Here is a 13,763-nt window from a genome sequence, read left to right as displayed (position 1 = left end):
AGTATTTTTTATCTTAAAATGAAAATTACTTTGCATGTTGGAGTGGCAACATGCGAATAGAAAAAAAAAAGACATGAGAAAAACAAGTCTTAATAAACTCTAAGACTTAATAAAAAAATCTGATGTTTTGCGTATGAAAGCCTTGTAATGTTTATTGATAATCTGCCAAATTTCATGAACATACGCTTACTAATTTAAAGGTTATAGCATGAAAACTATAACTAGCACAAAATGGTTGAGGTTGGTCCCAAGGACCGAGCCTGTGCTGAAAGAATTAACTAACTAACTTTTTTCTTGACTGAACTTCACTTGATCTGCACACACTTGGTAGCCTATATTTATACCTTTTTCCAACTGAGGCCTAGAACTTTCTACAATCTACAAGATGCTATGATGTAACAATATTCACTTAAGGCAACAAAAAAAGTAAAGAGGGTCTGAGTAATGTGATGTCAGTGTACAACAATTGAACTACACACACAACATATAAGACTTTTACCGAGTTACGTAACAAAATTTGTCATAACTATCACTTTTAAAATAATTAACTGTAAACACTTGTTATGATAACTAAATAATCATTAAATATTAAATCACTAAATGAAATAAATAATAACTCTTACACTAAACAGTCTTCTATATCTAACAGATACAAGCCTTTCTGTATCATCCCTTAAGGGTTTACCCCCATATTAACATTTTGTTTATCCTTAATATATTAAAATAAATTTATTGTTAATTTTTACATTTTCAGCCAACCTCTTTCCATACATCATCTTTGATGTCCTAATTTCCTTTGACCAACTTTTTTGATGCTCTATAATCCTCCAAATCTCCCATCAAACCAACCAATTGAAATATTTGATGCTTTTCTTTAATTTTATTTCTTGTATTCTTTGTTAGCCAACATGGTTTTTTACTAGCATCTGCCCTTTTCTTTCCATAAGGAATGTGTTTACCTTGAATATTTAAAAATTTTCTACATTTGCTCAGTTTGTCTAAATAACTCAGATGCCCAATTCACAACAGATAATTTTTGTCACATTCCTTCAAAATTTACTTTTTTGAAATTTTTAACCAAAATATCATTATTTCTGATATCCATATGCAGCAAAACATCGAACCTAATAAAGCAATGATCACTTGCACACAGATGTTCCCCAATTTTCACCCTCTCAACAATTTCTATATTAGAAGTTAACAATAAATCTAAAATAGCATTGTTTTTAGTAGGTTTCTTCACTAATTGGTGAAGAAAACCATCTTGAACAATTTCCAAAAACCTTTCTCCCTCAAGGTTTGACTCGAATGTTTCCCAATCTATATGCCTGGAATTAAAATCACCCATAATTATTAACAGCTTGAATCTTAATCAGACTGTAACGTTTCTCATTAATTTCATCAGTATTAACTGGTGGTCTGTAAAAAATTCCCACTAAAAGCCTTTTCTCTTTATGTCTTCTAATAAAAACCCAAATGAATTCAATCTCCTTGCTGTTATCTTTGATATCCTCAATTTTCAACAGGATGTAACTCCCATTTTACATATATAACTACTCCTCCCCTCTCCTTAGTAATCTATCCTCATTAAATATCCTATAACCCTGTATTTCAAAGGAATTTCTGTCATCAACATCATCAACATTTAACCATGTTTCGGAAGACAATTGTATGTTTTGCAGATACATCCTTTATTCACGATCATGTTTCAGTTATTCCGTTTATCAAAATCCTCCATTCCTACCAGTGACTTAAAGTTATCTATTTTATTTCTTATACTTCTAGCATTACAATAGTAACAATTATGCCTATCCTTAGAACTACTTCTATGCTCGTTTCCTATGCTAAACTTTTCTCAACATTTAATTATTTTTGCTTGTAGTTTATCCTGGCCCTCAGCACTGTCTGGTCTTAGTTTAAAACTTCCCTTACAACAGAGTTAATAGCCCTTGCAAACAAGCCATGTAACTTATCCATTCCAAAAAGCTCCCTTTTCCCACTGAACTGATCACACAAGTCCAGCCAGCTTATCTGCTCATCCTTACATGTTAACCTAAGCCTAGAATTTACCCATAGTGACCTACTCATAATTTCACCTCCACAACTAATTCTTGACAGTATCCCTGACATAGTTAAGTTATGGCCTTTTTCTTTAATTAAATGCCTTTATCAACCCCTCGTACTTATTAATTAGCTCCTCTAACCTACTTTCCCTACATCATTAGCCCCTACATGCACAATAAAAACTGCATCATTACTAGCCCCAGTTATTATATTTTTTGCTCTGTCAGTTATATCCTCCACTTGTGCCCCTGGGTAGCATAATCTAATTCTTTTCTCCCTATTTACCCTTCAGATTATCTTATCCTTGTTAAGGAATCACCCATAACGGTAACTTCCTGTAGTTTATCATCCACATCCTTCATTTTATTTTCTTTCCCTCCAATAGTTCCTCATCTTCATAAGCCAAGAGCTGGAATCTATTTCTCAATAAAATAGGCTCATTACAATTAAATCCACTACTTGTAGTTTTAACCCTAACTGTACTCTTTCTAACTACCTGATGTATTCCTACAATATACCCTATTTTTATCTATTGCCTCTGCTTTAATTAGGATAGCCTCCAACCTATAAGCTCTACAAACAAATTGCACATTTTCATTACTAGCTTCCTTAAAAGTACATACCAGTTCGGAGTTCCAAAATAATACCCATTCATTGCACCCATCACACCTAACAAACTGTCACTAGTCTTAACCATTGTATTTGTAGCTTGGAAATAAATGTTCAATACTATTACTAAATACCAGTAGTATTGCCAACACTGTAAAGCCTGCCATTTTAGAATCAAATATATTACAGTATTTTATCACTACTTTGTGTCCACACTAAAGTAATTAAGTTTATCTTTAATTTTATAAAGTGATAAATAACTGTTCTTTACTTTATTTGATGTTTATATAATACTAATGGATCTAGACTAAAGTCATGTAAATAAGATAATCCTTAAAACATATAGAAAATTAACTAGTCTTTAGATTGTATTTGTTTAATAAAACAATGTATTTAACTTGTTTTACAATTTTCCAGTAAGTTGAATTATAGCTAAGCCTAAAGTATCATTACACATCCTAAGCCTAATCTAACTGCCCAGAATTCTACATCAAAGAAACAGGAAGAAAATTAGAAACCAGATTGACAGAACACAATAAAAAAACGTCCCATGTTTTTCACCATTGCAACTCAAAAAAATCATGGTATATCTATTAAAAACACAATCATTTTAAACAAAGAATCCAACATAAACAAATGAAAAATCAAGGAATCCATCTTAATTGAACAAAACAACCTTACTCTAAACCAACACCCTGGGGTGCCAAGATACCTCTTCCAAGTTTTGCAACAGCATCCGGACTTTTGACCTCTTTGTTCAATACTGTATATATATATATATATATATATCAGTGTCAGTGTAAATTACTTGTACCTGATGGTGACAAAACCTTGTCGAAAAGTTGTACATTTGCTGTTATGTTAAACTTGTATTAGAGTTTTTCTTCATTACCCATTCAAGCCATCTCCAACCATTATTAATGTAACATTGTAGTACAGGTTACACCACTAAGTTCTAATGTGAAACATTAACCCTAGTCTTTTCACTTACCAATCTTACTAAATCTAGTTATTCTTTTGTTACTTAACATAAAGGTACTACAAATGATAATATTCAAAAATTTAACAATGACAGCTTATTTTCCAACTCTGTTCTGTAGTGCCCTCTGCTTCTTTTGTGTATGTGTGTTTTAGTAAAGGTTCTTTTTTTTTTTTCTGGTGAACATTAATTTTATTTCTAACTGTCATTGTTATATTTATAGTTATAATGCATTCTTGATAATCTTTCAGTTGCACACAATTTAACAAATTTCTCATCAACACCCAGAATTGAAAGAGTGAGAAAATAGTCATTCATTTACAGCTATAGCATGTTCCTACTTGTGAAGACAAAATTTGGAAGTATAGGAGATTGAAATAGCTGACCTACATAAGGTAGCATATGAAAAGCTTTAATTACCTTGAACTCTAACTGATTATGGTCAAGGATTTAGTTTTTGTGGTATCTTGAGTTGTTAAAAAGTGCCTTATTAGCACCTGCTACAGTAATATACTTTTGTCTATAACAAAGCATGTTTATACAATCACAAAGATAATAGATCAAATTTTGCCATTGGCAGCAAATAATTTATATATACATCTGAAAGTAAAGTTGTTACTAAATTCATGTCTGTAACATTGTTTAAACATCCAAAATGTTAATAAATCATATTTCTGTATGTAGTTTCTCATTTGTAACAAACCTTATTTTAAAAAGCAGACTGCTCCTGATTTATTTAGTCAAAGGATTGGCACTTTCTCCAGTATGATGCTCCTCCAGACTCCCCACCGCCCTTTACTCCTCCTTTGCTGAACTGGAGTTAGGAAGTTTTTATCATTGCCACTTACTAGTTCCTAGCTGCTAGGGTTGTGGACTTTGGAGGCTTCTTCATGACTTTTGACCTCAAGTCGTAATATTACATATTAGTACACTCAATTGAGAATAGGGTAATGCTTGGAACTCTCCTTCATTGTACTTTCTGGAGGTTTATTCTCAGAGGTGCTATTGTAAGTGGGAGCTGGACCCTCCTAATAATACTGGGTTCAGGTAGATAATGTCCTGTTCCTATGATTGAGTCTGGTAGAAGCCCCCCCTTCTTGGTAATTCTGGTTGCAGCATGTTTCATTTCTCTGCTCCTATAGTTGAGCTTGGGGGACTTTGTTTTCCTCGTAACACTGGTTGCAAGACATCATATGCCCTGTTCCTACAGTTGAGCAGGCATTCCTCATCCTACTTGTAATGCCAGATGAACGTGGTTCCTTCCCTGCTCTTATGGTTGAGTTGGACTTGTTCTTTTCCTGTACAGGATGACTTCCTGCTCTTATGGTTGAGTTGAGGCTTAGACAGTGCCCTGTAATTTCAGGTTTGGTTTGTTGTACTCCTGTCTTCTATGGTTGATTATGAAGTTTTTCCAGAGGTTGCTGTTTGCTTACTTCCTCATCATAATTCCAGATGTTTGCAGTATAGCACTCTGTTTACTTATGGTTGTGGTCGATGTATCTACTGGTTTTGATATTATGTGCAGTCCCCCACCTCGTAATACTGAGGACAGGACGTGGAATGTTGCCTGTATGATTGGGGTTGGGTAGATTGTTTTCTGAGGCCTTTTTTTTTATTTATCCAGGCCTCAATGCTGCCCATTTCATGACATTCCAATTCTTCTAGGGCAAAGATCATACCTATTCCATACCTATACTTACATTCACTTACTTGAGCACACCTGTTCGATTCTCTATGGATGCTTTCTGTAGGGTGTCTCTTGTTTTATGTTACATTGGTCCCTCTGCTGGCTCAGTGTGGTATTCTAGCTGTTGTTTGAGAAGAGGTATGTATCATATTGGAAGTTATCATTTTCTTACGATGAAAATAGATTTCTGATAGATACGTATCACCTCTCACACATTTTCATCCTTCCTCCCCACTTCTGGTCTTCATTTGATCTTGTGGGCCTAATCTCGAAAGTGAGGTTCACTTAAAAGTAGTACAAAGGTGCCAGCTTCTCCTAGAGGGTGTGTCATGCTCCTATTGGTTGGGGGTCATCACATACTCTATACATGCTAAATGCGCAGGTTGAACTTGGGGGTATAAAGTCTAGTATGTTAAGCAAGAATTTCTTTTCAATATGTTAGAGGGCAGGTATCAATTGGAAATCTATTTTCATTGTAAGAAAATCAACTCCAGAATGTTAATAGATAATGTTCGTACACTTGGATTTACAGCTGTAACAAATAATATATTTATAATCCAGAATATTAAAAGATCATGTTCCTGAATGTTTATAATCCAGAATATTAATAGATCATGTACCTACATGTAGATTCCCATGTGCAACAAACATGTTTATTTTCCAATCACACTATATTTGTTATATCTTTGTTATTTGTTATATACACTCTTCTGATCCTTGAAAATCCCAAAGGGACTAGATTAAGAATACACTGTTTGTAAATGTAATAGGTCTAATATTATTGTCTCATGACAAATAAATTTATAATACATGTTACATATACATACAGAGTTCAAAAGGCTGTAAAAAATTTATTTTTGTGAGTACAAAATTGTAGTAAGTTGTAATGTCTGCACTGTAAGATTAACTCCACCATCATATTCATACACAGTTAAAAGGTTCTATTAATGAATTATGATTTTTTTTTCTTTTCTACACATAGGACTAACAAAACTAGATCCCTGGAATCCTCTTCTTTTAGTTCACAAAAAGGCTGCTGGCTTACTATTGGAATGCATGTATTTGTACATAATGAGCTGGGTGAGTAACAATTATCCCAGGATTAATGTTTATCATTCAATGGGTAAATCAAGTAAAATTTATCCTAGATTTTATATATGTTAAACTGTCTAGGTTATAGTAATAAGCATAAAACCATGTTGAATATCTTTCACATAGTGTTATTACTTAAGGTTACAATGTAGTAATGCTGTAGTTGTGACAACTGATGTAATTTATTTTAATATCTAAGTTATCAGAGTTAGAGGGTGGTAACAATTAACATTGCTGTTGTTCGTGGTAACAATTTGTAAAATCTATCTATGTGTCTGTAAAATCTATGTACCCATTCATGTATCATTACCATGAATACTTCTTGCTCTCATTCATGCATCATTACCACGGGTGCTTCTTGCTCTCATTCATGCATCATTACCACGGGTGCTTCTTGCTCTCATTCATGTATCATTACCATAAGTGCTTCTTGCTCTCGTTCATGTATCATTACCACGAGTGCTTCTTGCTCTCGTTCATGTATCATTACCACGAGTGCTTCTTGCTCTCGTTCATGTATCATTACCACGAGTGCTTCTTGCTCTCGTTCATGTATCATTACCACGAGTGCTTCTTGCTCTCGTTCATGTATCATTACCACGAGTGCTTCTTGCTCTCATTCATGTATCATTACTACGAATTCCTCTTGTACTCATTCATGTATCATTACCATGAATGCTTCTTTGCATATAGCAAGTAATTATTCATTAATTTTTATGTAAATTTGTGTGGCTGCTATCTAACTTTCCTTTATCTTACTATTTAGTGTTATCAAACTTTTAAACAGTATGTGTGTATTGTTTTGATTATAATAACTTGGTAGTGTATTATGTATTGTCTTTGTTATAATGGTTAATTATTAGCAAACTATCATATTTTTTCATTTAATTTTGAAAATTGACTGTATGACTGTTTTTTTTTATGTTGTTTAAAAATGTCTATCCAGATTCAACAATTTACCATGTGTTACAAGTGTTTAAATCTACAAGCATGTATAACACATAGAAGAGGTTTTCAATTATAAATATTATGTCAAAAACAAGGAAAAGACATTCTAAATCTTTTTATCTCAGTTTTCTCTCTCCATAGGTAGTGTACATAAAAAAAGCTTTTTAAGTTAGGAAGTACTTAATTACTATTAAGAGTTTAGAAAAATTAACTTCTATCTGTATGATAGGAATTGTTCGTTATATTGGACCTGTGAAGTTTACAGATGGAATTTGGCTGGGTGTAGAGCTTCGGACACCACGGGGAAAGAATGACGGTTCTGTGCAGGGCTACCGCTATTTCACCTGCAAGAGCAACTATGGTCTTATTGTACGCCCTAATCGGGTTACAGTAAGAGGCATCAATGGTTCCAAACTGATTGGGGAGGGTGTGTAAAGTACAGAAACTTGTTTCAGTGCTGATGCCACTACTAGTGGTGTTAAGATTTAATGAAGTCATGTTTCAGTTCATTTGTAACTTAGAGTTTCTCAACTAAAAATTATAATTAAGTTGTAAACCAACATTATTACTGAGCCATTGTTGTTTAAATGATGGCAAACTCAGTCAAGAGTTTTTATGGAAAGGATTTAAAATTGATGCAAATCACATGCTGTGTTTTTGAATTTCTCTCTGGTGTTTTTTGATAAAATTTAGAGAAATTTTGCAAAATCCATACTACATGTTACTAATTGGATAGTTCCGTCATCCATCTGCAGTACTATTATCTTTTTGAACTACATAAAAGAAAATATATTTGACATATTTTTTAGAGGTAAAAAAACATGCAAGTCAGTGTATCTCATTTGATACAAAATGTATTTCTACTAACTAATTTTGACATATCCTATCCATAACAGTAATCATTTACTGAGCTACTAGGATGATTTTATGTTTGTCTAAAGCCTTATCTGTTTCCAATGTTAGAAGCTTGTGACTTTTAGTAGGACTAAAGTGTTTTCTTGATGATGGACTTGAGTACTTGTGGCACTAGTGTCATTGTTAACATTACTATGGTAATGTCATTAATACTGCTATCATGGTAGATTTGCCATTACTGTTTTTGAATATAGTAATTGTTACTGAGAATTAACATCATTACTTCTGTTGTAGCAAATGTCATAGTTTGGGAGTTGAATTGTTGATTTAACAAATACTTGCAGCATAAATGCTAATAATTATTTTTGTTGTAGTGTAGGCTTTAATTTGGATATGTAGTTGCTGAATTTTGTGTAATGTTGTATTAGTGGAAATAGTTATTAGAAAAAGGCAATAATGAATAACTGAATTTCAGTGTTAATTGAAACAAACAGCCACTGTTTCTAAATTAATTTAAGAGTGAATTGATTCTTTCTCTTTAACACTTTCAAGATCTATTGTACAAAACAAATAAGTATTATGGATTTTTTTGTAACCATTAGAATTCATGACAGAATCCATTTATCTTTCATATGGTTAATGAAGTTTTGAAATTTTTGTTTATAACTTTTTTCTGATATCTCATGGTACAGTGTGCTATGGATTTCAAACATGTTAAGACATATAGTTGTTTAAGAAATAACTGTTTCTAAAAAGTTTTATTGCAACACCTGTCAAAGATAGAATAGGCTGTACTGTTTATTTTGCTCTTAAAATGTGTAATGTGGTTTGTGTTTTATAGTCAAACTTGGTCTTCATTTATTTACCACTGATTTCTTTTAAATATTTAATTTTGTGTACTGTACCAAAATTAGGCTGGGTATATTTGTTAAAATAACCACAATATAAACAATTCTATTCATTTAAAAAAACATTATGTGAATGAGAAGTAGCTTTAGGATAACTATGAAGATAAAATGTTGAATGAATGTGTGTACATTTTACTAAAAGTATGATATAGACAACCCCTTTGTATAATTTAGCAAACTGTTTGTACTAGCATAGTTTGTTTTAGGAAAGTCTGTTTCTACTTTAATGCAGAAATTAACCATGTATAATACACTTTACTTCTGCTTACAAATTACTTGAGAATTTTATTTATGAGATTTGATATCACATTTTTGTTTAATGTGATGTTACAGTGACACTGCAGCATTTGATTGCCTGTAACAAACACATGTCAGATATCACTGTTAAGTGTGTTGCATTTATAGATTTTTTGGTGACATGGTCATACTATTTAAATTGTTTCACTGGTTGAAGTTTAAAGGTGAGAGAAATAAAAGCACAGAATAACTTGCTGTATTTTACATAACTTAATTATGAAAAATAATTGATTTTGTAATTGTCTAAACTGTTCTCTTAGAGGAGGAGTTTTTAAATATTTATTTCTAAATATATTTCAAAAACATTCCAGAAATAAATAAATAAAGCATAAGTTTAAAACTCAACTTTAAATCATCAGTGAAGAAATGTGATATAAAAATAGTTATTTGTACAATCACTATTTTTGTAGTTATATTGTGTTTAGAGGCATCATATTTTCTATATTTAATTGATATTCATAAGACTTATAGAAGAGATGTGGCTTTACAGTAATGTTTCCAGGTTATATATATAATTCACAATACTTAAATCTATTTGATATTAAAAAAAATTGTAGGTGACTGATTCAAAGAAATGATTTTGTCATGTTTTTGTAAATGATCTATATGTGAAATTATTGCTTTTATTTTAATTATAAAACTTTACATTGATATTAGCCACATTTATTTGTCTTGTGAACTCAAGTAATTTTTATGTGACTGTGATTGACATAAGTTACATACTTTTTTGTTTTCTAAGGTGATGGGTCATATAACTTTTTGTCATGTGTCTAATCCTGACTTTTTAGGACTTGTCTTGCTATAAGATAATGGATTATGTAACTTGGTAAGTGGTTGTGATTAGTAATTAATTATGTAAATGTGATATTTTTAATATATATTTTTCTTGTTAGTTTACTTAATAACATTTTGGTTAATAAGATTATACATGTGTGTTTTAGGAGATATATTTCATGTGCATTTATCATGGTTTGTTACTAGGTTTCTTATTGAACATTTTTTTGCATTTATACTTTAAAGTTTAATATTTATGTAAATGGCAGAATACATTTGACACATAACTTAACTTATAATAAACCATAGACTATTTGAAATAATTATAAAATTGGTTTATCATAGCAACTTTGGTTTAAAAATACTGATAATTTAAAGTTTAACAAGTAAGTAATTACAGAATTGGTGTATCATAGTAATCTGGGTTATGGTTTAAAAGTACTAATAGTTTAAATTTTAACAATTAAATAATCATGAAATTGGTTTATCATAGCAGAATGAGTTATGCTTTAAAAGTACTGATAATTTAAAGTTTAACAATTACTGCACTGTGTATTGCCAATCAATACAATTCAAGTTTCATATAAATTTACTCTGCTTTATTCATTCATCCATTCAATATAATTTATTCCAGGATTATATACCAGATGTGTTATACTTATTTGAAAGGTAAATAATCTCTGTTATCTGTTTGTGTAATTGGGTAACTATACCATCAGAAAGTGAGAGAATTCTCTGATCTCAGTTTCTGGAGATTTGAGTATTTTCCATTCAGTGTAGGGTAAGAAAATCAGCTGATTATTTGGTATGAATTTAAATGTGAGTAATTTCCTCTATTCTTTTTGATGACTTTAGAAAGTGTTGTATATATATTGCTTTCAGGTTATTAAGCCATCTAATATATATATATATATTATCTTAGATTGTTTGTTTGTACATATGTGTAGGACTTATACAAGACATGTCAGGCTATTTTAAATATACAGGTCCTCAACTAGAGAATGTAGCAGTTTTGAAGGTTTTAAGCTCCCATTGTATATTCCTTGCATTGATCATCTCCATATGCAGATGTCTATAAAGTTTTGTAGTTCATACATGTGCAAGGTCTTGAATTTCTGTGTTGTATGAGATGCTCACTTATGGAAATCTCTATGTTCTTTGTGGAGATTTGAGCTATTATCTATTCAGAATAGGGATAAGAAAATCAGCTGCTTACTGATCATTTTCTTGCTAATAAATGATTAGTTGATTATGTTTTGTTTTATTCTTACAAGTACGCAATGCCTTAATTAATTGCTTTTGAAAAGTCATAAAGTGCAACCAGATATATGACAACATGGATGAATACTAGATTTATAATGTATAGTGTTATGCTTAGACCTGATGATTGGGGATTTTTACATGTGATATAGGCATAATCAGTACCCAAAGAAAACAACGATGATGTTCCACACTATCATTTGAACAAGTTTAATCAAATGGTAAAAAAAAGCCGGGATGCAGAAAATAATTTTCTTTTCTGCCTATCACTAATCAACTTTGAACATTTGTGGCCACCCAGTTGCATAACAGTAAACTGCTAATTTTAACAGTGAACACAGGATTGAAAGCATCTTCAGTTGCATTACATCTTGATTGTGAATTGTGATGAAGTTTTACAGTGGAAGCTGACACACATTAGGCTTGAATATGTAGTAAGTCTACATCAGAAAGCTGCAGAAAATGCTAGAATATGAATGGATTGTTACTTCATAACATATATATGTTTCCAGAGTTGAAAATAAACAGTTAAGTAATTGTAATCGAATATATATGAAATGCTCTGTGAAACTGTTTTATATATGCGAGAAATATATATATTCCTTGAAATATTGAAATTTTTAACTTATAAAAGTTCCTATTAGTGCAAACATGATACTCATTAATCAAATTTAATGTATGAAGCAAAGACCAAAAGTAACAAAAATGTAACTTGGGAGTTGTTGTTTTTTCATTTTCTCTTAATATCAATTCAAAGTTAAACTAATCTTAATGTTTTGCTTATTCTGATTTCTAAAGTTTTTATAACATCTCAAGGTATTATAAAATAATACCATTTGTTTGCACTGTGTAAAGTTTCAGCAAACATAAGGAGGAATGTTCTTTTATAAGTATGTAGAAAAGTACAAAGTCATAAAGAGTTTGTTCACACTTTTTATGTTTAGCAAAGTTTTGATCACTAACCATCCAGTGATATGGTCTGTTGCTGTTGCCATCTACAGCTTTTTCAGTTATGGAGTAGTATCAATTTGAAAATCTTTGAAAAAACTCTAACTTTGAGACATTAGTGTTTATTTTCAGAAAGTGTGCAAAATAATTTATACATTTTGTAGCATCTATTCAAAAAAGGTTGTGTGATAACTTTCTTTCTACTAAGTTATGATTTAATAGTGGTAACTTGGATAATAATATTTAATTCAGACAGGTATTCTGTGTAGTCTTAATGAAGTCTAATAAGTTATAGTTGTAAACTATTATAAGTTTGTTTAAAATGGTTTGGTATAGTATGGTGAATAAAGGAAAATTAAAACCAGTTAGTTTAATGTATAATAATGACTTCTTTTTTTTACATTAAATTCCCAATGGGTAAATCAATTACTATCAAATTATAGTCATCAGATTTTGAAAGTACAAAATTTAAGGATACATATGTAAAGATTTTATTTTATTTGTTATACTGTATATATTAATATGTATTGACAATCAATGGACCTCAAACTGTTATTAATAACATTGTTGATTTAATTCTTAGTATTTTGTATGATAATGTTAATTAGGATTTGTAACATTCCACAATATAATAGACATTCTGTAGCATTGTAGTTCTGTTTATGAAAGTTTGTTTCCTTGACTTACAAAGAATTTAATTAGCTCTTTGCTTTTTTACCATAATACCATTGTAAAATAATATAATTTGTTTGCATAGTGTAAAGTTTCAACAAATATGAGGGAAAATATTCTTTTATAAGTCTACAAAAAATTACAAAACTCACAAAAAGATTGTTCACACTCTTTATGTTTAGCAAAGTTCTAAACCATCCAGAACAAACTTAAAAATTCTTTTTAATCCTTATAATAGATTTTTCAATTATCTTTAAATCAAAATGTAAACATATTGTATGGTGTTTTGCAGATGCAATATCTATTTTGTAAGTGGTTGATAATTATATATATTTGTTTCTCACAAAATAAAGTAGCTCAAAAATATATTAATAATTTTAATTAATAATTTCTTTAGGAGTTTATATATTTTTTCAATCGTCCTCCTTCCTTAAGTCTCAGTATAAAAGTGGGTGTTTTTCTACATGTTCTATTAAATAATTTTAACTTTTGCTGTCCATGCTTACTCTGGCTACCAATATCTACTGTAATATGATTGAATCTGGTCTGTTTGTCATTATTATTATTAATCATGAAGTTTAATAAGCAGAGTGGGTTTAACTGAAATTACTAGAATATTTTTGATATTTTTCTTTTATACTTGTGCATTTTGCTATTTGAGAAAAGGAAT

General features: G+C 30.7%; 1 protein-coding gene across 1 annotated transcript in view; it reads left to right on the top strand.

The window, feature by feature from the left end:
* The window catches only part of LOC111088757 (CAP-Gly domain-containing linker protein 4-like), a 24,358-nt gene extending 10,959 nt beyond the window's left edge, over positions 1-13,399 (top strand). Inside the window, exons 3-4 of the mRNA XM_022399662.1 lie at positions 6,322-6,419; positions 7,609-13,399. Coding sequence (XP_022255370.1) covers positions 6,322-6,419; positions 7,609-7,814 — 304 coding nt within the window. The 3' untranslated portion in view covers positions 7,815-13,399. The remainder of the gene's footprint in view (positions 1-6,321; positions 6,420-7,608) is intronic.
* The last annotated feature ends 364 nt before the right edge of the window (positions 13,400-13,763 follow it).

This window comes from Limulus polyphemus, unplaced genomic scaffold (assembly GCF_000517525.1).
Source record: "Limulus polyphemus unplaced genomic scaffold, Limulus_polyphemus-2.1.2 Scaffold4361, whole genome shotgun sequence".
In the NCBI taxonomy this organism is placed as follows: Eukaryota; Metazoa; Arthropoda; class Merostomata; order Xiphosura; family Limulidae; genus Limulus; species Limulus polyphemus.
This window is presented reverse-complemented; position numbering and strand designations above follow the sequence as displayed.